The sequence below is a fragment of the Hyla sarda genome, chromosome 3 (genome assembly GCF_029499605.1).
Source record: "Hyla sarda isolate aHylSar1 chromosome 3, aHylSar1.hap1, whole genome shotgun sequence".
NCBI classification, from domain to species: Eukaryota; Metazoa; Chordata; class Amphibia; order Anura; family Hylidae; genus Hyla; species Hyla sarda.
Window position 1 is genome coordinate 217,024,294 of NC_079191.1, and position 27,121 is coordinate 217,051,414.

Consider the following 27,121-nt stretch of genomic DNA (forward strand, 5'->3'; position numbering starts at 1 on the left):
CTTTAACATGAATAGCTTGGAAGGAAGTCGAGACAAAGGGGATATGACAGAAACTTTTTAATACATAAAAGGAATCAATGCGGTAAATGAGGAAGGCATATTTAGAAGAATACATACACACACACACATTATATATATATATATATATATATATATATATATATATTATTATTGTTATTATTACATTACAGGTGCAAAGGTTTATAAATAGCCTTCCTGCAGAAGTGGTAGCTTAAAGAGGTACTCTAGTGGAAAACTATTTTTTTCAAATCAACTGGTGCCAGAGAGTTAAGCAGATTTGTAAATTACTTATATTAAAAAATCTTAATCCTTCCAATACTTATCAGCTGCTGTATTCTACAGAGGAAGTTAAGTTGTTCTTGTTAGTCTGACCACAGTGCTCTCTGCTGCCACCTCTGTCCATGTCAGGAACTGTCCAGAGTAGGAGCAAATCCCCATAGAAAACCTCTCCTGCTCTGTACAGTTCCTGCCATGGACAGAGGTGTCAGCAGAGAGCACCGTGGTCAGATTGAAAAGAACAACTCAACTTCCTCTGTACTCTCATTATAAAACATTTTTTTAATTAAATATATTATGTAAAAAAAAAAGTTTCTAATAAATTTTATTTAAAAAAAAATTGTGTTATATTTGTTTTTTTTTATGTTTGTAAACCTGGCCACTAGGTGTCACCCTATATGGCTCAGGATTACTTCCCCCCCCCCCCCCTGACATTCAGCACATTCGGACCAACGCTGGCCGGGCAGCGTGGCACAGCGTGGTCCGGAACGTGCGTTCACATGAATGAGGAGAAGGAGATGCAGGGGGGCGAGGATATTTAAATTTCGCACGTGCACACGAGCGCTGTACTCGCTCTCTGCCTGTATAGGAAACAGGCAGAGAGCGAGTACAGCGCTCGTGTGCACGCACGACGTGCAAAATTTAAATATCCCCGCCCCATGCATCTCCCTCTCCTCATTCATTGCAGCACGTGAGCTGCAGGAGAGAGAGGAGACGGGTGGAAGCGAGCCCCGGACAGGCTTCAGATGACGTCGCGCCTGCCGGGGCCGCCCACTTCCTGCCCTCACCAGAGAGCTCAACTCTGAGCTCCTGCAGCTGTGCCACGAAAAGGTATTTTTATGGGGATATAGGGGAAAATAAAGACAGGGATAGACGTAGTTAGTGTCAGGGACAGATGGGGAGGGGAATAGGGAAATTTAATTTAGTGATAGCTACTCTTTAACTTTCTGGCACCAGTTGATTTATTTAAAACAAAAAAAACAAACAGTTTTCCACTGGAGTGCTCCTTTAAACACAGTGAAGGAATTTAAAGGGAACCAATCATCAGATTTTACCTACATAATGCTTGGTAAAGCGTTATATAGGGTAAAATTGTTGTCCTCACCATCCCCGGGGAACGCTCCTGCCTCCAGGGATGGTGAAGATATGAAGTTATAAACTAGTCACCACTGCCGCCGTAAGTAGTCACCTGGGCGGGGAGCTCTTCTCAACAACTCCCGTTCTTCGGCCGGCAGCGACGCCCCCTCCGCTTGATTGATGGGCCGCGTCATTGTTCCGCTCACTGAACAGACGGAGCAGAGTGATGACGCTGCTCATTAATCAAGCGGAGGGGGCGTCGCTGCCGGCCGAAGAACGGGAGTAGGTGAGAAGAGCTCCCCGCCCAGGTGACTACTTACGACGACTAGTTTATAACTTCATATCTTCACCATCCCTGGAGGCAGGAGCATCCCCCGGGAATGGTGAAAATAAAGATTTTACCCTATATAATGCTTTGCCAAGCGTTATATAGGGTAAATCTGATGATTGGTTCCCTTTAACCATGCATAGAATAGGCATAAGGCTATCCTTCATATAAAAGAGGGCCAGGGACTATTTAGATAGAATATTGGGCAGACTAGTAGATGGGTTGAATGGCTATTTTCTGCCATTTATATTCTATGTTAATATTTCATTTCAAAAACTGTTTCAGGAAGACTGCATCTCATACCCAATGGGGGAGAATGTTTAAGAATTGTACTGAGGAAAAGTTGACCAGTTGCCCATAGCAACCAATCAGATCGCTTCTTTTATCTTTCAGAGGCTTTCAAAAAAATAGACAAAAAGAAGCAATCTGGTTGCTATGTTTTGATGAATCTTCCCCAATATTTCAGAATAAGCATGCCTCCAAAAGGTTTATGGAGGTACACACAGAGACAATAGGGAACTGTAATACAACCATAAGGCCTTAGAAGCTTGTAAATGGCCTACAGAGACTTCCCATTATGAGGAACAGCAACACATGTTACAGTGGGAATTCTTGGAAAATCTGCAGGTGAATGCAGTGTGGGAGAGCGGTAAATACTAGTTTGAAACTCCAGACAAAGATCATAGATAAAAGCAGCAGTACATTTCATATAAAATTCTGTAAAAATGGGTTTATCAGTATATCTACATACACTTTTCTTTAGTAACTGCAGAATTTTGCTAGAGACTAGATGCCTCAGTAAGTAGAAATGCCATTTATTATGTTTCATCTGTACTCCTGTAGCACAATGACCTTGTTCTCAATGTCAACATTGGTTATTATAAAGATTTGCCTTTCAAAAGAACGGTAGATGTTTCTCTACATTATATACTAAGAATAGACATTTCCCAAGGGGGCAAAGGTTTTTTTCAGTGGTTCTCTCTGCATAAGCTCTTGTTCCAAGACCACCACTAGAATTTATAATATACTGTAAATGTGTCATCTAACAGCAGTTACATGCAAAAGCTCCTAAATAAGCTTTAGTGGCTTCAACTGGGAGTATTGCATCCAGCACATCTTGTGCAGTCTATTGTTAACATTTAGAATCATTGCTTTTACAATCTACAATTCCATTCAAATGACAGAATGACCTGTTATATAGCAGTTATGTCCATTCAAAACGGTCATGACATCATATTTTGTGTGGCACTAAATGGCTTTCTAACACGTCAATGTAAATTTCTTTTAGCATTTTATAAAGCTTTGTATTGTGTATCATAAGAGACAGTACAGACTGAACATCATCATCAGAAGATGTTGCTAAGGTTTTTAATGAGGCTTAGAGAGCGCCTCACTGCATTCCTAACATGGCGGTTTTGGGCCCATGCACACAATGGAATTTTTGTGCCCAGATAAATTTTAGCCAAATATTCTTTATGCAGCAGCCGATGTGGACTATATCAATTGGCAGTATGACAGCATGACTAGACACAGTCTGGGCCTCCAACTGGTACCGTAAAACAAGAAATAAAGTATTTTATGGGCATTGGCCCAGATTTATCAATCTGTGTGAGAGAAAAAAATGGAGTGATTTTCCCACAGCGACCAATCACAGCTCTGCTAACAAGCTCTAGTAAAGTAAACGCTGAACTGTGATTGACTGTTGTGGGAAAATCACTCTATTGTTTCTCTCACACAGTTTAATAAATCTATTGTTTTAACCCCTTAAGGATGGCCCCATTTATTACCTTAAAGACCAGGCTTTTTTATTTTATTTGACTTGGTCTCTTTTAGGGCTGCACGATATGGGGGAAATGTGCAATTCCGATTATGGAGGTAAATATTGCGATTTCAATATATGATTGCGATATAACAAATGGTGAAATCCCCCCATATCATATAGCCAATAGCCTCATTTCATAGTATTAAATGAGTGGAATAGGTTTGAGGGGAATTGGCTATAGGAAATGAGGGGGAACGGCTTTATGAGGTGGAATGCCTATATGAGGAGAATGTCTATATGAGGGGGGCAGCTATATGAGGGGGAGAACACTGGCTATAGGGAACGGCTACATTAGGGGGCACATTGGATATATGAGGTGGATCAGCTATATGAGGGAAATGTCTTTGTGGGGGGGGGGGGGCAGCTATATGAGAAGGGGAACATAGGCTATGGGAGTGAAAATGGCTATATGAGTGGGACCCGCTGTAAATGGGGTATAGAGACTATATGAGGGAACCAGCTATATGAGGAGGACCATCTATATGGGGGGGGATGGGCTATATGATGGGCAATATAGACTATAGGAGTGGCAGCATCTATATAAGGGGAACTGCTATATGAAATTCATATAGCCCCTGTTCCCCCCCCCCCCATACAGCCCCTGTCCGCCCTCATACAGCCCCTGTTCCCCCCCTCATACAGCCCTGTTCCCCCCTCATACAGCCCCTGTCCCCCCTCATACAGCCCATGTTCCCCTCTCATACAGATTTTGCTAAAGGTCAAATCGAAATATCGCAATCCCCAATAATCGCAATTCGATTGGTATTGTGATATATATCGTGCAGGCTTAGTCTCTTTAAATGGTAATAACTTTAGAAGGCTTTTTCTGAGCAGAGCGATTCTGAGATTTTTTTTGTGACATACTGTACTTTATATAAGTAGAGCATTTTTGTTGACACATGCAGCATTTTTGTGAAAAACTCCAAAATATTGTTAACCCCTTAAGGACGGAGCCCATTTTCACTTCTAGGACGAAGCCCTTTTTTGCAAATATGACCACTGTCAATTTAAACATTAATAACTCTGGAATGCTTTTACTTATCATTCTGATTCTGAGAATGTTTTTTCGTGACATATTCTACTTTAACATAGTGGTACATTTTTGTGGTAACTAGCATCATTTCTTGGTGAAAAATCCCCAAATTTGATGAAAAAAATAAAAATTTTGCATTTTTCTAACTTTGAAGCTCTCTGCTTGTAAGGAAAATGGATACTCCAAAATTATTTTTTTTGATTCACATATACAATATGTTTGCATCATAAAATTGACGAGTTTTTACTTTTGGAAGACACCAGAGGGCTTCAAAGTTCAGCAGCAATTTTCCAATTTTTCATAAAATTTTCAAACTCACTATTTTTCAGGGACCAGTTCACGTTTGAAGTGGATTTGAAGGGTCTTCATATTAGAAATCCCCCACAAATGACCCCATTATAAAAACTGCACCCCCCAAAGTATTCAAAATGACATTCAGTAAGTGTTTTAACCCTTTAGGTGTTTTACAGGAAAAGCAGCAAAGTGAAGGAGAAAATTCAAAATCTTCATTTTTTACACTCGCATTTTCTTGTAGACCCAATTTTTGAATTTTTACAAGGGGTAAAAGGAGAAAATGTATACTTGTATGTGTAACTCAATTTCTCTCGAGTAAGCACATACCTCATATGTCTATGTAAAGTGTTCGGCGGGCGCAGTAGAGGGCTCAGAAGCGAATGAGCGACAAGGGGATTTTGGAGAGTACGTTTTTCTGAAATGGTTTTTGGGGGGCATGTCGCATTTAGGAAGCTCCTATGGTGCCAGAACAGCAAAAAAATAAAACACATGGCATACCATTTTGGAAACTAGACTCCTTGAGGAACATAACAAGGAATAAAGTGAGCCTTAGCCCACAGGTGTTTCACGTCTTTTGCATATGTAAAAAAAAAAATTTCACTAAAATGTGGGTTTCCCCCCAAATTGCACATTTTTGCAAGGGTTAATAGCAGAAAAGACCCCCCAAAATTTGTAATCACATCTCTTCTGAGTATGGAGGTACCCCATAAGTGGACCTGAAGTGCACTGCAGGCGAACTACAATGCTCAGAGGAGAAGGCGTCACATTTGGCTTTTTGAGAGCAAATTTTGCTCGGGGGGCATGTCGCATTTAGGAAGCCCCTATGGTGCCAGGACAGCAAAAAAAAAAAAAAAACACATGGCATACCATTTTGGAAACTAGACCCCTCACAGAATGTAATGAGAGGTACAGTGAGCATTTACCCCCCACTGGTGTCTGACAGATCTTTGGAACAGTGGGCTGTGCAAAATTTTTCATTTTCACAGACCACTGTTCCAAAGATCCGTCAGACACCAGTGGGGTGTAAATTCTCACTGCACCCCTTATTACATTCCCTGAGGGGTGTAGTTTCCAAAATGGGGTCACATGTGGGTGTGTTTTTTTTTTCGTTTGTCAGGACCGCTGTAACAGTCAGCCACCCCTGTGCAAATCACCTCAAATGTACATGGCGCACTCTCCCTTCTGGGCCTTGTTGTGCGCCCCCAGAGCACTTTGCGCCCACATATGGGGTATCGCCGTACTCAGGAGAAATTGCGTTACAAATTTTGGGGGGCGTTTTTCCCTTTTACCTCTTGTGAAAATGAAAAGTATGGGGCAACACCAGCATGTTAGTGTAAAAATGTTTATTTTTTTACACTAACATGCTGGTGTAGACCCAACTGTTCCTTTTCATAAGGGGTAAAAGGAGAAAAAGCCCCCCAAAATTTGTTAGGCAATTTCTCCCGAGTACGGCGATACCCCATATGTGGCCCTGTGTATATGTAGTGTTTTACTCGTTATTTTATGTTAGTGTAGTGTAGTGTTTTTAGGGTACATTCACCCTGGAGGCAGATTACACTGAGTCTCCCACTAGGAGTTTGAGCTGCGGTGGAAAATTTGCCGCAGCTCAAACTTGAAGCGGGAAACTCACTGTAATCTGCCGCCAGTGTGAATGTAGTCTGTACATTCACATGGGAGGGGGGGGTCAAAACTACAACTCCCAGCATGCACTGACAGACCATGCATTCTGGGAGTTGTAGTTTTGAAACCGCTGGAGGAACACTGGTTGAAAAACCTTGAGTTAGGTTCTATGACCTAACTCAGTATTTTCCAACCAGTGTGCCTCCAGCTGTTGCAAAACTACAACTCCCAGCATGTACTGATTGCGGAAGGGCATGCTGGGATATGTAGTTATGCAACGGCTGGAGGCACGCAAGTACAAATCCCAGCATGCCAAGACAGCCTTATGCGGTTCCTGAATGCTGGGAGTTGTAGTTTTGCAAGATATAGAGGGGTTCAGGTTGTAAATCACTGTCCAGTGGTCTCAAAACTGTGGCCCTCCAGATGTTGCAAAACTACAACTCGCAGCATGCCCAGACAGCAAACACACATTTTTATTGCAAAGTAGCATTTTCAAGTAATTTTTACTTATAATGCAAAATTGCAAAATGTCCTAGCAGTATGGAGTGGTATAGGAACATGTGTAAGTTTGAGTCATATGAGAAAGGAGGGAGGAGAAGGAATCAAGAGGGAAGTAAGGCAAATATGTAAGAAGTAAAAAGGAGGGTAAGGAGAGAGAAAAATATAATTTTTTATTTTTTTTTCTCTTCCCTTGGAATATTGTAATAGGTTCTGGGAGGCTGGGGGACGGGCCACTTTAAATTATATGTATCGGGTGTGGTATTGGAATACTGATGGTGTGTTCGAGCATTATTGATTTGTTAGAAATGGTATAATTTGGAGAGGGGTATACTATTTAGAGTACACTACTCGAGGGTTAGAGACAGACAACGGCATGGTACCCCTGTCTCCCAAAGCCTGGGTGGGTGGTTGGGGGTGGGGCAGTAGAATATATATGGAGTTCTTGTATGTACTTTTTTTTAATTTTACATTTGTATGTTAAATATAAAATAAAATATAAAAAAAAAAAGGTGGTAGTGTGTTATTAAACAATTAAGGACACAGACCCTTTTAGCCTTGAGGACACTGCCAGGTTTCATTTTTGTGTTCTTGTTTTCTTTCCCCTCCTTTTAAGAGCCATAACTCTTTTTTTATCCACAGAGATATATGAGGGCTTGTTTTTGCGGGACCAATTGTACTTAGGTACATAATAGGGGAGGGAAGTTAAAAAAAAAAAAAAATGCCAGAATTGCTGATTTTGCATAAAAGTTGCATAATTGCATTTGATATTTTTTATATTTACACCATTTAAAATCATAAACATTTTATTTAATTTGTTCATCCTAAAAGGTACTATTATATGTAATGATTAGATTGCAAGGTACTGTTCAGTACTATGTACTATCATAATACTAATCAGTACTATCAGGCTGCACAGGAAGATCGGTCAACCTGCACACCACAGGAAGGTAAGAGACCATTGGGGTTCATCGGACCCCCGTTATAGCACAGGGTTGGTCCAATGAGCCCACTTGTACTTCCATTTTCACAATAGATGCCATGATCGGCACTGATTATGCCATCTATAGGATTAATGGCGGACATCAAAGTCATCACTGATGTCCACTATTATGCCTGTGTGCCCAGGTGCTAATAGCAGCTTACCTGCTATTTTGCGAGCCAGCTCCTGTGCTCATTTCATACCCACCCTGTAAATGTACAGTGTGTGCATAAAGTTACTTTCTGCAGCGTCATACATTTATGGCACATGTCCTTAAGGGGTTACTTAAATTGTACTTTCATTGATTGAATGCTATGCATAGATTTTGGTAGCTTAGTAGTAGTTTTGCTCTTTGTATTCTGAACACATTTGCACAACACTTGTTGTGGTATATATGAACTCTGGACAATGATCTATTATTTTAACAATATTTTTGTGTATAAATTTCTGCTTAAAGGTGATTTTTTTTTTAGTTTCTGTTTGTCACAAAGTTATGTGAAGGTGGGCAGAGCCGACTGCTTTACTTACTTTTCAAGGTGTTTTGTTTCTGTAATTTATGGGTTTTTTTTTTCCCCAAAACATTTTAACATTTCCAAACCAGATTTATGATCTCTCCAGTTTGGGAGTTTTATGAACATATGTGCATGCAGACATAGGTCTAAGTGATATGTATGAACTGTGCAAATGTTCAGCTTCTACTTTTGGAGGTGCTGTGCAAATATTTTTCTGTTTGGGTCAGTCTTTATTGTTACTTAATCACATTTTATACTTTTTTTTTTTTATTGAACAATTTGACACATATTTGTATAAAGTTGCCTGTGTGCATTAAATGCAGAGTGGTATTTTAATACATTACAAGGTATCCACTTTCAGAAAATATATGGAGGTAAGCATTTTTTTTCTTTTGCAATTTCTGTCCAAAATTTGAAAATTGTCGGTCTTTAGAGAATAAAAAAAAAAAACAAACACAAAACCAAAAACCTGCCACCGAAAGGGCTAAATTAACAAAAATAAAGACCATAATGCAAAAAAGCTAAGCTATGTCAATGATGTCTACAGATAAATGTCAAGTAAGAAATGTCAAACTCCAATAAAGACAAGAGTAGATCTGAAAGGTTAAAATTAAGTAAGCATCGTATTATTCCCCGCACAATACTGTACTACCATAATGTGCTTTTAATTGACTAAATTAGTAATTCAAAGTAATAAGAAAACTAAAAGATGATGAAAGAGGAGCTACAAGTAGAAGTACAGTACAAGTGGCAACAGTATAACATTTCAGAACGTGCAGGAATAATAACAACCATACCAGCGTAAATTCCTAATTTGCTCTAGAAAATAAGCTATGGAAATTTGTATTTGCCATTTTAATTGTAAAGTAAAGAACTCTACAATATTTATTATAAAAACTTGAACAATATGAGCTTTTCTAGATATGGAAGGGGGTGGGGTAGGCACATGAATCATCTTGACATAACCTTTCATCATTCAGTGCTTGTAAAAGGAATGTTTTGACTTACGGTGTGGACTTTTGACAGCACTTAGGATTCTGGCACTGCCTCAACATGACAAAATCCATGCAATGAAGCATAAATTCAATAGAACTTGCTTTCCCAAGAGGAGCAGAAGTATATATCAGAAAAAAAAAAAAAAAGAAAAGTCCATGTACTAACTAAAAAGTAGATTTTTTTCACTTACCTTAAAATCTCTTTCTCGGAGCTTCTATTGGGGGACACAGGACCATGGGTATATGCTGCTTGCCGCTAGGAGGCTGACGCTAGGCAAAAAAACAAAAGAAGATCGGCTCCACTCTGAGCAACTCCGTTTAGTCCCAAAGCAGAAGGAGAACCGTCCAAGAAAGAACAGTCCGAACAAAAAACCCAGACAAAAGAAGGGAACAGACCACGAAAAAACACCCCCGCACCACAGTGGCGGAAAACAGGCTGGTCACAAACAAACCAATGGGCGGGTGCTGTGTCCCCAATAGAAGCTCCGAGAAAGAGATTTTACGGTAAGTCAAACAATCTACTTTTCTCGAGCGCTTCATTGGGGGACACGGGACCGTGGGACGTCCTAAAGCAGTCCCTGGGAAGGGAAAACAACATCCCAGCCAGAAAAGAACCCAGGCAGATGGTAGAACTGCCACATGCAAAACCCCGGCGGCCCAAGCCTGGGGAGGACACAAAAGTATGCACACGGTAAAACTTGGCAAAAGTATTCAGAGACGACCAAGCCGCCTTGCAAACCTGCAGAGCCGAAGCCCCGTGGCTGACCGCTCAGGAGGCCCCCATTGCGTGGGTGGAGAGAGCCGTCATTCGAAAGGGGAGTACCTGGCCCTTGCAACGCTATGCCTCCGAAATGGCGGACCGTATCCACCGAGAGATAGTGGCCTTGGAAGCCAGGAGCCCCTTACACCGCCCGAGGAAGTGACCGACAACTAAGTCCGAACAGCCTGGACTAAGTTCAGCTTGTGAAGCTGGCACTCCGGCAGATGAAAAGGGGACGGGCAGAAAGAAGGCAACACAATCTCCTCGTTGAAGTGAAAAGTAGTAACAACCTTGGGCTGAAACGAGGGCACCGGCCGAAGAACTACCTTGTCTTGGCGAAGCACCAGAAAAAGGGAACAGCAAGAGAGGGCAGCCAATTCCGACACACAGCGAATGGACGTGACTGCGACAAGAAAGGCCACCTTCCAGGAAAGGAAATGAAGGGAAACCTGACCAAGAGGCTCAAAACAGGGCTCCCTGCGGAGCATGTAAAACAACATTGAGGTCCCAAGGTGCAGTGGGAAACCGGATATGGAGGAACCGTGAGCCACACCCTGAAAAAAGCGCGCACATGAAGGTCAGACGCAAGAGGGATTGGAAGAGGACAGAAAGCACCGAAACCTGCCCCTTGATGGAACTGAGGGTAAGGCGAGTTTCCAGGCCTAATTGTAAAAAGGACAAGAGATTTGGCAGGGAAAAAGAAGTGGGAGAGAGGGAACAAGCCTCGCACCAGCAGAAATAGGCCCGCCAGGTACGGTGGTAAATTCTGGCAGACGAGGGCTTCCGAGCACAGAGCATGGTCTCACTGGAAGAGAATCCATGAGCCCTCAAAACCGTGGTTTCAGCCGCCACGCCGTCAAACACAGCAGAAGTAAATTGTGTTGGCCGAGGGGTCCTTGGGAGAGAAGGATAGGGACGATCCAGAAGACAGAAGGGAACATCTGCCACAAGACTGCCACGCCTGCGTACCACAAGCGTCGAGGACAATCCGGAGCTACCACAATCGCCGAGAAGTGGAAGCAGAGGAAAGAGGTAGGAGAGAGCGAAGGGGGTCCATGGAACAACAAGAGCGTCTACCGCTAGTGCCAGGGGATCCCCTGACCTGGAGACGAAGCTAGGAACTTTCCTGTTCAGGCGGGACACGAAGAGATCCATGTCTGGAGTTCTCCAGCGGTGACAGATTTGAGCGAAGACCTCCGGGTAAAGGGACCATTCGATCCTGCAAATGTAAACCGCCGATATGGCTGGAACGTGAAGTTCCATCCGAGAGAGGATCTTCGACACTTCCTTCATGGCCGCCAAGCTGCGGATGCCACCCTGGTGATTGATGCATGCCACGGCCGTGGAGTTGGTCGTCTGCACCCGCACCGGAAGACCCTGCAGCAGGCGACTCCAGTGAAGAAGACACAGGAAGATCGCACAGAGTTCTAGAACATTGATGGGGAGACCGGACTCCGAAGGGGCCCAACGGCCTTGGACCGCTTTGTCCCGAAAAACACCTCCCCAGTCGTCCACGGTCAGGACATGCCAATGGAGTGGCAGGAAGGAGCGACCCGCCACGGGTAGAGGAGACGAAAGCTAACAAAGGAGGAAGCAGCGAACTTTGAGCGGAAGTCGGAGCCCATGGGATTTGTCCCACTGAGAAAGAATGGCCCAATGGGGAGGATGGTACCTAAATTGGGCGAAGTGAACTGCCTCCATGAAAGCTACCATCTTGCCCAGAACAGACATGTAGACCTGGACAGGAATCAGACCAGGCCGCCAAAGCAAGCAAATCTCCGACAACAGCTCCTGGAGCTTGTCCTCCGGAAGAGTGAGGTGAGCCGCCGCCGTGTTGAAACGGATCCCGAGAAAAGTCAGAGATTAAGACGGAGAAAGGTTGGATTTCTCGCGGTTGATGATCCAACTGAAACTGGAAAGGGTCTGCAAAGTGATGTTGAGACTGACCCATTTCTGCTCCAGGGAGGGTGCTTTGATGAGTAGATCATCCAGATAGGGGAGAAACGACACACCCCTAGAATGGAGGAGAGCCGCCACTGCCGCTAGCGTCTTTGTGAAGACCCGGGGCACAGTCGCCAGCCCGAAGGGCAGGGCGCCAAGCTGAAAATTACCCGCAGGAGCCGTGAACCTGAGAAAATTGCTGGTGGGCCGGAAAGAAAGGGATGTGCAAGTAGGTGTTCCGTATGTCCACAGAAGTGAGGAATTCCCCCGGATCCATGGAGTCAACTACTGACCGCAGAGATTCCATCCGGAAATGCCGTAGCCGCACATAACTGTTTAGAAGCTTCAAATCAAGAATGGGTTGGCAGTGCCGTCCTTCTTGGGAACTACGAAGAGATTGGAGTAGAATCCCGAAAAACCGTTCCCGCGGAGGGACCAGCGAGATCACTCCCTGGGACAGGAGGGTGCGAAGGGCCACCTGAAAAGCTGCAGCAAGAGCGGGAGAACGAGGGGGGGCGGGACCGGAAAAAATAATCCCAGAGAATAGAAGAGAATTCTATTCAATAGCCCTGGGACACGACCTCTCGAACCCAATCATCCTGAACGTGCGCCAGCCAAACGTCCCGAAAGAGGGACAGGCGACCACTCACCCGAGAAGAAGACTTTGATGGGGGCGCACCCTCAGGCAGTAGGATGCTTGTGCATCCCGGATTTGGAAGAGGGGCAGTTGGAACTTGGCCCCGTTTTCCAGAAGGGGCGAAACTTGAAAGAAAGCGCCCTCCTAGCCTGTGAGGCAGCCCGAAGAACGAAAGGAACAAAAGGAAGAAGTCTTCCACCGCGAGTCCGAGTGGCGCAGACGATTTTGGGGCAAGAGGGAACTCTTGCCCCCGGTAGCCTCAGAGATGATCTCATCTAGGCGATTGCCAAAGAGACGAGACCCCAGGAAACGCTGTAAGGGAATGCTGAGAGGCCGCATCGGCATTCCAAGCCTTAGGCCACATGGACCGCCGAAGAGCCACTAGATTGCCGGAGGCAAAGGCAGCGCAGCAAGCCGACTAACAATTTGCTGAGCTAGATCGCTTCAAAGGCGAATTTCGCCAAATTTTCAATCCGCTTATCTGAGGGATCCTTAAAGGAGGCTGCATCAGCCAGCGACAGGGTAGTGGATTTAGACAGCTGCAATACAGGAGGGTCCACCGTAGGAGGCGAAGACCACTTTGTAACCAGGTACTGAGGGAAGACAAAGAGCCCAAAGCTTCTTAGTCCCATAGAAGTGCTTATCAGGATGCTTCCAGGCCGCCTCTAACAGCTCGACAAATTCAGTGTGTGGGCGGAAAACTTGACGTGTCCGCGCCTGAAGTTCCTGGGTCCTGTAGGTGGAAGGTGTCCCAGACTGCCGACACCAGACTGTCCACCAAATCTGACATACGGGTAGTCTCTTCCAAGTCAGAGGGAGGAATCGAATCTGAGTCCACAAGCTCCCCTGGGTATCGAAGAGTCCTAGAAACGGTGGAGGTGGACAGTGAGCGGGAGGGCAGAGACTGGTAGCGGATGCTGGGTGACCGTTTGTGGCGGTGGATATGGAGCGGGAGCAGCGGTGTGAGGGCTTCGCAAGTCCGGATTCAGGGGATGATTCAGAGGAGAGGGGACCCGGGCAGGCTGCAGAGAATGGCGGGAGGGGGTTGGGATCAGACCTCTCACAGTCCGGCGGGTCATCCTGAACGGTAGAAATGGGCCGCAAGGATGCACAGGGCAGGAATGGGCCGCAAGGATGCACGGGGCGGGCAGGTAGGCTCAGTCAACCAAGCTGGCATTTTGGTTTTACAGCCTGAACAGGCGTAATAAGTGCCTAGCGCAGGGTCCGCTTGTCGGGGGGGCTGGCATGCGTAGACACTAGAAAGTCAGACAGCCAAGGAGTGACTGTGTCCAGACTTGAAGGGTCCAGCTGGAGAAGACAGCAGTGCAAGATGACCGCAGGGAAGTAGAGCTGCGCACAGGCTGAGGAGATGCGAGTCCAGCCAGGTCCACGCTGGTTCAGAAGCAGGGAAGGAGGGACCTACTGACCCCTGCAGCGCGGGCAACCTCTGAAGTGGCCAGAGCCGTGACCCCCAAGGCGCGAACTTTACCCCCCATAGGAGAAGTAGAGAGGGGGAGAAGAAAAGCAGCCATCTGCAGCGCGTGCTCACACATGACAGGCTACAGGCTGCTCCTGCAGCGCACGCGACAAGAGATAGGCTGGGGTCAGCAGAAGAGGAGTTCACATGACAGAGCATGTGATACAGGCGCTGAAGCGGTCGCAGAGCAGCTAGCACAAGCACCACCAGAGGAACGGAGAAACCGTGGCAGGCGTACCACCTCAGGCCCCGGAGTAAATTGCACCTCACCGCCCACAGCAGGGAGGAAGAATGAGAAGAGAGAGCGAGAGAGACAGAGACACATGCCGGAATTAACCCTTCATATCTCAGGGAGACCTTCCACAGTCAAAAGGAAAAAGCCCCCAGGTCTGGGCAGGGGAGGGAAACATACTCACCCACACAGACATACTCACATAGGTAGTCTTCGACCAGCTAGGGCCACCTGCCTTAAGCCAGTCAGCAAACAGGGGCAAATACGTGACCCGGACCCTGGGTTCACCACCAAGCGCTGGTTGATGGCGAGGAGGGGTTAACGACCCATCCAGCAATGCACCGTGCCCCTAGCTCGCAGGTGTTGTATCAGGCAGCATCATGCTCCTGTCGCCCCATGCTAGAAAAAACAAAAAAGGAAATAAAATCTAACTATAGACTGATACTAGGAAAAAACTAAAGAAATAGGACAAGGTCTGAAGAACTCCAGACCTGTGTCTGCCTCCTGCTGACACTAAGCTAAAACTGAGTTGCTCAGAGTCATGAGGTGGGTATATCCTGCCGGGAAGAGCCGAACTTATTTTGTTTTTTTGCACAGTGTCAGCCTCCTAGCGGCAAGCAGCATATACCCATGGTCCTGTGTCCCCCAATGAAGCGCTCGAGAAATATCCCTGTCAGCCCCCACAAATCATCAGGGAATGATAAAGGGAAAAAAAATCTGAATACTTACATTAAATTTAAGGATGTCATAAATCAGATATCGTGGCACAGCTTGTCCTTTCACTTTATCAATGATCATTTCCTTCAAAATAAAGAGAAACAAGACATTATCACACACCAAGCTAGTTATCACTCAAATAAAATACTGATTATATTTTACCCATCAGCCTTAGAAACTCAAGTTAAGGGGGTACTTCGGCCCTAAGACATCTTATCCCCTATCCAAAGGCTGCAGCCTCCGAGTCTGCCGAGTCACGACTACGGGGCTGGAGTATCGTGAGGTCACGACTCCGCCCCTGTGTGATGTCCTTTGCATAGGAGATAAGATGTTTTAGGGCCGGAGGACCCCTTTAACTCAGGTCAATTTTTAAGTGTGTTCCAAAATAGCAATGTAATAATAAAAGTTAATAAAACTGGAAAATTACAATATGATTCTAAAAAAGAAATTAGCCAATAAATCAAAATATTCTGTGCATATGCTCGGCGTATGTATCAGGTAATAATCATGGCACAAAGAACAGATCCACAGAGCAAGATGTTCCAATAAAAATGTAGCTAGCAATGGCATTAGAACCTTCACATGCATTTCCGTTAAAGACATGCTATTAAACTGCTATTTAAAAAAAAACAGCACCAAGTTTCAAGTTAAACTACTTAGTAGTGTCACATGTCGATGTTCCTCCAATCCTCAGACATGGTGGAAGCAGGAATTGATGACAAGTTCATTGTCATGTAACATTTATCACCTATCTATTTCCGTTCAATATCGGGAAAAAATATCTCAGTCCACAGTAGACCATCAAAACAAGAGATTTGGTGCACTTTGGATATCTGATATATATTACCTGCACCCGCGGTTGGCCAATCACAGACAACCAAACCCACGTCTTTGAACTATATTTAAACCAGAACTGTTTATGTTATTGCATGTTTCATGTTACCTGCAATACCTGCTATCAAACCAATTGCACTTTTTACTTCAATCTGCTTACCGGACTGTCCCTGAACAGATGTGCGATAGAGGTCCAAAATATTGAAGTGCTATAGCCAAAGAACTGATTTTACTGGAGCGTGTGCTCTGCATCAGCTGATAGATGACATCAGACGCCATCTAACGTGCTAGCAGAGGGCAAACTGGGCTAGCTCACATGGCGCAACCCAAAAATTATTATTTGTGGGTGGAAATCAAGAGAACGTCAGTATTACTGTAAAGTGCACTCCGTAAAAACAAAACCCTCCAAAGTTGCAACATTGCACTTTTCAATTTCCCCCCACAAATGTTTTTGCTTGCGTCGTACATTTTGTAGTAAAAGGAAAGATTTCATTACAAAGTACATTCAGTTGCAAAAAAATAAATAAATAAATAAACCAAGCCCTCATCTATGGAAAGTCATGTCTCTTAGAAAGCAATGAGTAAAAGCAAAAACCAAAATTTTAATTGGCTGTGTTTTCTTAAGGGGATAAAATTCAAGCTGGCGCTATAATTCACACTGAACTTTAGTATAGCGACTACCACCACTACAGTATTGAATCTCACACGGCACTCCCCACTGTATCCCGAAGCTAAGAAGGGTGCTGCTGTGTTAGGGTCTGTTCTGGGTCCTATTCTTTTATTATGTTTATAAGTGACATAGAAGGTTTGATAGATAAAGTTTGTGAATGCCACAAGTGTGTGCAAAAGGGTTAATGGGGGAGATTCATTAAAACTTGTGTAGCTGCTGTATGCTACAGAGAAAGTTCAGTTCTTTTCTGTCTGACCACAGTGCTCTCTACTGATACCTCTGTGTCTGGAACTGTCCAGAGCAAGAGAAGTTTGCTATGGGGATTTGTTCCCGCTCTGGACAGTTCCAGACACAGACAGAGGTGTCAGCAGAGAGCACTGTGGTCAGACAGAAAAGAACAACTCAACTTCCTCTGTAGCATACAACAGCTAAAAAGTACTGCCGTGGGGATCCGATCATCCATAATGGTGGACGGAGGTCCCGTCACCTGCCTCTGGCTGTCTCCAGAGGTCTTCTGCTCTGGTCTGAGATTGAGCAGACCAGAGCAGAAGATCGTGGATAATACTGATCAATGCTATGCCCTAGGGATGTAAGAAAAAATCGATTATCGCGATTATCGCGATTTTTTGTTCCGCGATACTGAATCGATTTTAAAATTCTGAGAATCGATTTTTTTTATAAATTATTATAATTAACATTTACTGTATTTCACTCACTGAGTCACAGTCCTATTTGTCTGTCTTATTTTTTTTTTATAACACTTAAACTCCTGACCACTAGTTGGCAGTGTACCTGTTATCAGCTCTGTCCCACTCGCAGGCTACTACCGCGAGACTACAGACTCAGAACAAACAGGAAGGAGAACGTACGCACTCACAGGACAACTCTCGCGGGATCTTGTTCTTTCTCAGCTAGAATAAGTTTTCCCAAGCTTTTAATAGGGAATATCGCGATATATCGTGATATATCGCCAACATGACAATATCGCAATATATTGCAATATATCGAATCGCCACCCTGGTATCGCGATTCGAATCGAATCGCCAAATTATTGGCGATTCACACCCCTACTATGCCCTATGCATAGCACTGAACAGTATTAGCAGTCAAGTGATTTCTATAAATAGTCCCCTATGGGGACTATTAAAGTGTATAATAAAAATAATAATAAAAGTAAAAAATCCCCTCCCCCAATAAAAAAGTAAATCATCCCTTTTTTCCATTTTACCCCCAGAAAGTGTAAAAAAATAATAATAAATTAATAAACATACCACCACATGCGTAAATGTTCGAAATATCAAAATAGGTTATTGATCCCGTACGGTGAATGGCGTAAACGTATAAGTAAAAAAGGCCAAAATTGCTGCTTTTTTTGTCGCATAATATTCCAAAAAGAATTAAAAATATATATATTAAAAGTATGTAATCATGGGTATCATTTTAATCATATAGGCGCACAGAAAAAAGAAAACGGTAAATTGTACAGCATGAAAACGAAACCTTCCAAAAATTGCCAAATTGTGTTTTTTTTCTTTTCAATTTCCCCACACAAATAGTACCGTATTTATCGGGGTATACCACGCACCGGCCTATAACACGCACCCTCATTTTCCAAGGATATTTGGGTAAAAAATGTTTTTTACCCAAATATCCTTGGTAAAATGAGGGTGCGTGTGTGCATGTGTATACCCCGATACACAGTTTCTGACACTGCAGAAGCCCCCAGGAAAGGCAGGGGGAGAGAGGCCGTCACTGCCAGCTTCTCTCCCCCTGCCTTTCCTGGGGTCTAGAGCCCTGCTGCCGCCGCTTCTCTCCCCCTTGCTATCGGCAGCAGCACCCATTGCTGGCACCGCTGCCCCGTTGCCTCCCCCATCTCCGGTTGTATGATTACCTGTTGTCGGGGTGGGGTCCGCGCTGCTTCTGGACTCCGGTGTGGCGACCCCTGCGTCATTGCTATGCGCCGCAAGACGCAATGACAAGTGACGTCACTCCTCATTGCACCGTGCCGTGCAGCGCATAGCAACGACGCAGGGGACGCACACCGGAGGCCAGAAGCAGCGCGGACCCGACCCCGACAACAGGTAATTATACAACCGGAAATGGGGGAGGCAACGGGGCAGCGGCGCCGGCAATGGGTGCCGCTGCCCCTTCTCTCCCCCTGGCTATCGTCGCCGCTGCCCCATTGCCAGCGCCGCTTCTCTCCCCCTTGCTATTGGCGCCGGCAATGGGGCAGCGGCACCGATAGCCAGGGGGAGAGAAGGGGCAACGGCACCGATAGCAAGGGGGAGAGAAGCGGCGGCAGCAGGGCTCTAGACCCCAGGACAGGCAGGGGCAGAGAAGCCGGCAGTGACGGCAGGTCTCTGCACCTGCAAAAGCTGCTGCAGTTCATTGATTTAAAGCGCCCGCTTTAAATCATTGAACTGCAGCGGCTTATCGGCGTATAACACGCAGATAGACTTTAGGCTAAAAATTTTATAAATAAATATAATTTTATAAATAAGGTATTTTTAAAATTTTGCCATACATTTTAGGGTAAAGTGAGTGATGTCCTTACAAAGTACAATTAGTCACGCAAAAAAAAAAAAAAAAAAAGCTCTCTGGATGGAAATATATAGGAGTTATGATTTTAAGAAGGTGAGGAGGAAAAAACAAAACTGCAAAAATAAAATTGGCCTGGTCCTTAAGGGGTAAATAATTACAGGCATTCCTATAAGTTTTTTTTTAGAATATAAAAGAAAACAGGGGGCACTTATTAATGAACTAAAATGTTCTGAACCCCAAACTCACTAAATGATAAGAGACACCAGAAATGACATTTTGACTCAAATGAGGACATCTTATTAACAAACTCATCTGAAAGCTAACATTGCATGATTTTTGTTTTGGTTCGTTGCACATAATTTTTTTCTGACATGAAAACATTTCTAAGCTTGGCACTTTGTCTCACACATAAACTTATTAAATCCCTGCCCAGTTTCCATGGATTGTTGTGCTGTAGCTGACCTGAACGAGATTTATTTATTTATCTATCAGTATGTCTTCCAATGCCAATAAAGTAATTTTGCACACAGAAAACTACTATCAGACATTAAAGGGGTACTCCGTTGGAAAACATTTTTCTTCAACTAAATCAACTGGTGCCAGAAAGTTAAACAGATTTATAAATTACTTCTATTTATAGGCTGCTATTTGCTCCACAGGAAGTTATCTTCTTTTTGGATTTCCTTTCTGTCTGTCCACAGTGCTCTCTGCTGTCACCTCCGTCCATTTTAGGAACTGTCCAGAGTAGGAGAAACTCCCCATAACAAACCTTTCCTACTCTGGCACAGGTTGATTAAAAAAAAAAAATGTTTAACAGCGGAGTACCCCTTTAAGCTGTTTTAACACTGCTTGTGTTTGGTTGCGCCTCACTGATCAGACATCATCCTAGACTCTAAGTGCCTCTACACATCCTTAGTTACACTCAAAAGGAAGTTCTCGCCAGCTGACTGCAGTCCTACAATTCAGATCTCCATTTCTAACTGCTTATAGTTCTAGATTACATTTGGTCCTATGCTGATTATTGAGAACATTTCCTAAAACACACTGAGCCATAAGCCCCATATCCCTCATCATTAAAACCCAAGGAACAGATGACATGGATATGACGCTCAGTTTTCACTTTGATGAGACTTGTAGCGTTGGATGACATATATATGAAAGCTTTTTATGCAGATTTTTGACCTGAAGGTATTTCAACTGGGGCACAGAAATAAGTTTGTCAAGATGTAAGAGTTGCAGATGCTTGATTTATTGCACAGTTCCATATACCACCGCACCCTAGTGATGAAACCGTCTCTTCTAATTCTTTCTGCATTAAAAGGGAGCCTTGTAAAGTCATCTTGACACCAGCATGACAGGCCTGCTTTTTGAATCGTAGGTCAAAACTCCAATGAGTCCTCTTTGTCCTGCATTTGTGTCGTGAAAATATTTGATATGTCCTGGTTTGCATGTTTCACATTCCCTTGACTTCCTCCATTGTAAGCTTTGACATAGCCAGCCTGATGCGGTGGCCAATAATCCCAGTCTACTGTTGTTTTACAAGACAGGCGGTGCTCAAACACAGACAGAAATGCCAGTCAAGTTGTACGCTTCCTCCTCAGTCTGCTTGATTTTAAGACTTATACAAAAATATGGAATTTATACAATTTGTTGTTAAATCTCAATTTACATTTTTGCTTTCGTTTTTTTTTCCCCTCGCCTTTTAAAATCCATAAAAATGTTCCAACTCCAATTCATTCAGTTTTCCAATTACAGAACAATATGAAGGCTTGTTTTATGTGAGACAAATTCTACTTTGTAATGACATCATTGAATTGACCACAAAATCTATGGTGTGGCAAAAAAACAAAACAAAAAACAATTTTACTTGGGAATTTTTTTTATTAAAAAATACATTTTTCAATTTTTGGTGGGGTTGTGTCTCTAAGCACTCTATGGGGGTTTCGGGTCTATGCACTTTACAATTAAAATTACACATGACCGCTGGGACTCCCGCGATCTATAACTTATGCCTTATGCTTTGGATAGGGGATAAGTTATGTTTCACTGCACTACTCCTTTAATAGGGGACTGTTACATGCAATCTTCTTCATACACCGTAGGCATTAATTTGATCAGTGTTATTAGCGCTCCATTACTATAGGGTGGGGAGTTTGCCTGTATTATTACTGGAGTGTCAATCAGAGAGCATGGAGGAAGGTAAGTGACCTTCAGCTGTCATTCCAGCTGATTATGACCCCAAGATTAGCCTGCGGTGGTCGCCATCAGCTGCCCCCAAACCCACTGCCATCATAAATTTCAACTTTTATCCAGGGATCTGAAGGGTTAATGCCAGGCATCAGCATGATCGTGACAGCCTGGAATTAGAGGAAAGCCCTAGCGGTTAGCAGCCATTTTTAAAGTGAATGCAGCTCCTGCAGTCGCTTAAAAGACAGTTAACGCCATAAGATGTAAATATAAGTAATTTCGCACTACCGTATTCCCACTCAGGTCCTAAATACATGTTGCTAAAGATTTGCAACAATAAATTTCACCTTGAGAAGTATAAGCTGTAAATACAGTTATGAAGTCCTACTGGAAGACTATAATGATCTATAACATTTATCTGTCAAATAACCCACATTAGATTATGGAAGTACATACAACCTACTATACTGTGTACACAGTACAGACATGCAGAAAGTAAGAAAGTGGGTGCCTCTGTGCTTTTAACTGCCCCTCATCAATACTTACGGTAGCTTGCCAATACATTTCAATGGAATGCAATTACACAATTCGTTTCAGCATGTAAATTTGCCATAGTAATGACTCACTAGCTCAAAGTAGATAAAATTTAGGTGCAAATCGTTTTACCCAGACACTATCACCATAAAAAAGGAAAGAATCTTCAAATAGTGTTATCACATTAAAATATGTGGCTTCCCATGTAAAGGTTAGTAGCTAAGTGCAGTAATCACATATAAAGTTATACAACAGAGAGGAGAAGACTACAGCAATAAAAACTTCAAGTCAAACCCGTGCCAAACCAATGATGAAGGCAAACCATCCTTCTTTTTGCAATGCCTCATTAGGATCCACCGCCTTGAGTTACAACTTGTCATAGTCTAATCAGATGAACTTGTGAGAATGTCCAGTGTTTCAGAGGCTGATCTAGTATAGCACTTGCAGGAGGTTTTCAAAAGGAAAACAACAAAAGTGTAGGGCAAACAAATTCAATAACTCAGTAGTCAAGTCATTGTAATTTAAGCTGCAGAAAATCAGAGACATTGCAAGTTAATGTGAGAGGAAGCCTTTAAAATATTCAATAGAAGGAAAACTGCCTTTCAGAAGTGATGACTCAAAAAATAAAAGTAAGATAGCATGAAGACAAATAATTCATAAAATGAGCACTATGAAACCACCAATAACTTAGGTTAACAATATCATCAGAAAACATGTATATTGTGCTAAACATCACGCCTTTGTATATGTCTGGAATGTTACAAGTATCAAGAGACCGATATACCGTATATACTCGAGTATAAGCCGCCCCCCTCGGCTTATACTCGAGTTAACTCTCCACCTGCCATTGGCTGTCCGGGCATGCTGGGAGTTGTAGTTTTGAAACCTCTGGAGGTCCGCAGGATGAAGACCACTGCGGCCTCCTTCGTCCTCATCCAGCCCCCACCCTTTTTGTTTTGTACTCACCTCCCCTCTGCGGGAAGTTTGGGTGAGCTGGTCCGGGCAATCTCTGCTGCAGGGACCGTCCAGTGGGGAGGATTAGTCGTTCCGGGCTGTCAATTTTCAACGGGGGGCCCTCTTCTCCGGGGCCCGGAATAGTGACGTTGCCTTGACGACGACGCACAGGGACGTTGCGCATGAACGACCCTGTGCGTCGTCGTCAAGGCAACGTCACTAGTCTGGGGCAGGCGCGGAGAAGAGGGTCCCCCAGTGAAAATGGACAGCCCGCAACGACTAATCATCCCCACCGGACGGTCCCTGCAGCAGAGATGGCCCGGACCAGCTCAACCTAACTTCCCGCAGAGGGGAGGTGAGTACAAAACAAAAAGGGTGGGGGCTGGATGATGACGAAGGAGGCCGCAGTGGTCTTCATCCTGCGGACCTCCAGAGGTTTCAAAACTACAACTCTCAGCATGCCTGGACAGCCGATGGGATTGACAGGCGGTGATGATGACGGGGGTCTGGATGATTACATGGGGGAATTATGTATTTCCCACCCTAGGCTTATAGTCGAGTCAATTACTTTTCCTGGGTTTTTGGGATGAAATTAGGGGCCTCTGCTTATATTCGGGTCGGCTTATACTCGAGTATATACGGTAATCACTTTTTACAAATTGACAGTGGAAAACCTTCAATTCTGAATATCTCCAGCAAGAATACAACCCTGCAGCTTCCTCCACTCCCACCAAAGCAGTGGCATTAAAAGGAACCAGTCAGTACTTTTTAACCCCTCTAACCACTTCTAAACTTTATTACAAACAAATACAGTATGCTGTTCCCTACCATGTCTTTATGTCCTGGCTATCTAACCATGCCTACCTCATATGATTATGGGTTTGCATTCACTGGGCTGGGCATAAAGCACCTGGCTCAGTGAATGATTGCCACCCAGAGGTATGCAGTGATGTTATATACACTCTACACTCACTGGCCCGGGCAGACTGTAATGTTCACTGAGCAGCAAGGCATACAATGTAGTATGTGCATTTTCCATTGCAATATAGCATACAGCACCAAGCAATTTACATAGAGAAGTAGGGACTCTTGTCAAAAGAAAGGAAGTCTCTGCTCCTCTTCAGTAAGCAACAATGCTATATGCATTGCTACTTACTTTACCAGACAAAAATAGTGGGTTTTTTTTGTGGGTTTTTTTTCATATCAACTGGCTCCAAAAAGTTAACAGATTTGTAAATTACTTCTATTAAAAAATCTCAATCCTTCCAGTACTTATCAGCTGCTGTATACTACAAAGGAAGTTGAGTTGTTATTTTCTGTTTGACCATAGTGCTCTCTGCTGCCACCTCTGTCTGTGTCCGGATCTGTCCAGAGCAGGAGCAAATCTCCATTGCAAATGCTCCAGACAGTTCCTGACATGCACAGAGGTGTCAGCAAAAAGCACTGATCAGACTGAAAATAACTACTCAACTTCCTCTGAAGCATGCAGCAGCTCATAAGTACTGGAAGGATTACGATTTTTTAATAGAAGTAATTTTCAAATCAATTTAACTTTCTGGCACCACTTGATTTGAAAGAAAAAAAATATATGTTTTCCTTTGCCCTGTTATGACCATCTTGGGGCATCTATTGAGATGATTAAGCCTGCTCAGCTTAATATGCATGCATATAGCTTCTATGTATGGAAATAAGGGGGACTGTGGGAAAGTGTGTGATTTGCTGGCTGGCAACAGTGGGGTCACAGAAATAAGCTAGAGGTAAAAGATAAAGAAAAAAAATTTAGGTCAGAGAATTAATGAAAGAACAAAGTAAAGAAAATGTTCAGGTAAGGGGTTCTTTACTTAAAGAGGCACTGTCATTGTTAAAAACTTTTCACATATTGCAGGACTCATTATAATATGACATTTCACAATATACACCTGTTAAAAAAAGAAATTTCAATTTTCACCTGAAATTCAAGCTCAAAATAGCCACCACTAGTGGTTGCCTGTCTTTTAGCCAGACAGACTAGTCTAGATTTTACAGCATACTGGATACCAGCCGTAAAGCATACCGGTATCCAGTATAGGAGATTTATATTGTGTATGCAAAACTACAGATAAAGGATGTGTGGACATGCTGGGAGCTGTAGTTTTAAAACAGCTGGAGGTAACACTGCTCTAACACAGTTATTTACAAACATTGCAGCTTCAGTTGTTACTAAACTACAACTCCCAGCATGCTGAAATAGTCAAAGCTTTCTCGGACTCCTGAATGACAAAGAAGTTGATCAGACATTCAGGAGTCTGTGAAAGATGAATGACACACATAGTGACAGCTATGCTGATTAGCATCCAGCTTTACTAGGAGAAGATAAAACAGACAGAACATGTATTCATAAAAATGCTGTACTTTTATCTAAAAAATCCTTGCACTAATTTTATAAAGATCTATTCTTATATTTATACATTTTATCATGTTATGAATTCACCATAATGTCTTCTGATTACTGCAGGTAAGCTCCAAGTATCTTCCTCTGACACATGACACAGCATAAAACCAGAGAGGAAAGGGTTACAGAGTAGAGAGTACTGATTGGCTGACTGCCCAGGCTCGCTCCTGTGAGGGAGACAGACTGACACGCCCCCTCCAGCCTGCACAATGAAAAAGTAACTCACCAGCAGATAAATGCTTATATCTCTGGATATATAGGTCCGAGACACATAAAAATTATATGCACATGATCAGGATTGGGTCCTGAGTAACATATCACTTTTTTTTTCTTTTTTTTTTTGCACTATGACAGGTAGGCTTTAAGGTCTTACCCCATCCAGTAGAGTGTTCGTTAAATGGACTCTGAGATCTTTCCGAAACGGAAATTCAAGATGAGACACATGAAACACAGAGTTGTCGCGGTCAATCATATATACTTCATTTTTACCATCAATCAGCATCATGTACCTTAAAGAAAAATAAAAGTCATTATATATTTGAAATTTGGCTGTAGGAGAGCAGAAAACTTTCCTGAAGAAAACGAGAATACACAATAGTACTGACAAAGCAATAACTATCTGGTGAAACAAATAAATAAGTGTATTTTAACTTCTTGAACAAGACAAGTCCTCCACCTCCCAATAAATTACTTTTTGACCTCTAAACATACAAATCTCTGGGATATTCATTAAAACATGCGCTGAGATAGAATAATCAGTAAGGTCATTTTGTATGAAGCTCTTAGAAGCAATTTGTAAGTAATGAGGAAATGAAGAATCTTTAACAATATGACAGCAGGTGCTCAAAGAAGGCAGGAAAACATCTTTGTACTGTGTTAGCAAGTAGATAGAAAAGATAAAAATGGAGATTTATCAAGACCTGTCCAGAGGAAAAGTGGCTGAGTTGCCAATAGCAACCAATCAGATCGCTTCTTTAAAATTTTGCTATGGGCAACTTTTCCTCTGGACAGGTTTTGATAAATCTCCCCGAATGTTCTCTGCAGAAGGTACTATTTAATAGCTAACAAAAAGTATGAAGACAGATCTTTCAACACTACCTAGGTTTATATCCAGTATAGTTAAAATAACATCTGAGTCAACACAAAATGACAATCCTAGTGAGGTAAATAAGGAAATTAATGTGAAACCATAAAGTGGAGTAAACAGATGAAGCAGTACATTGCTGAAGTAGTTAATAGATAAGGAAAATGACATTTTTCTTGTCTTCTGATGAGATCATGGTTGTATTACCATGGTCAGTGAGACACATTCGTTAAAGCGGTACTCCGGCCCTAGACATCTTATCCCCTATCCAAAGGATAGGGGATAAGATGTGTGATCGCTTGGGTGCCGCCGCTAGGGACCCTGCAATCTCTCATGCAGCACCCACTATCAGCAGCAGTCACACCCCCTCCCATATGCTTGTATTGAGGTGGCGGAGCGTGACGTCAAAAGGGAGCGGAGCTGTGACGTCATGATACTCCGGCCCTGTGATTGTGAGTTATCAGACACTGAGTGATCTTCGCTCCATGAGGCTGATGATAGTGGGTGCTGCAGGAGAGAGTGTAGGGGTCCCCAGTGGCGGGACCCTAGTGATCAGACATCTTATCCCCTATCCTTTGGATAGGGGATAAGTTGTCTAGGACGGGAGTACCCTTTTAAGTGATGTAGAATGACATAAATCCATGTGACCCATTCATTGCTGTTC

At 43.4% G+C, this 27,121-nt stretch overlaps 1 protein-coding gene across 3 annotated transcripts in view; it reads right to left on the bottom strand.

Moving 5' to 3' along the window:
- The window catches only part of RNGTT (RNA guanylyltransferase and 5'-phosphatase), a 502,134-nt gene that overhangs the window by 308,186 nt on the left and 166,827 nt on the right, over window positions 1–27,121 (bottom strand). For 2 of the 3 annotated variants that reach the window (XM_056566087.1, XM_056566086.1), the window contains 2 exons: window positions 25,747–25,882; window positions 15,235–15,306 (listed from right to left, as the gene is read on the bottom strand). In XM_056566087.1, coding sequence (XP_056422062.1) covers window positions 15,235–15,306; window positions 25,747–25,882 — 208 coding nt within the window. The remainder of the gene's footprint in view (window positions 1–15,234; window positions 15,307–25,746; window positions 25,883–27,121) is intronic. The other variant, XM_056566088.1, reaches the window with a different exon arrangement.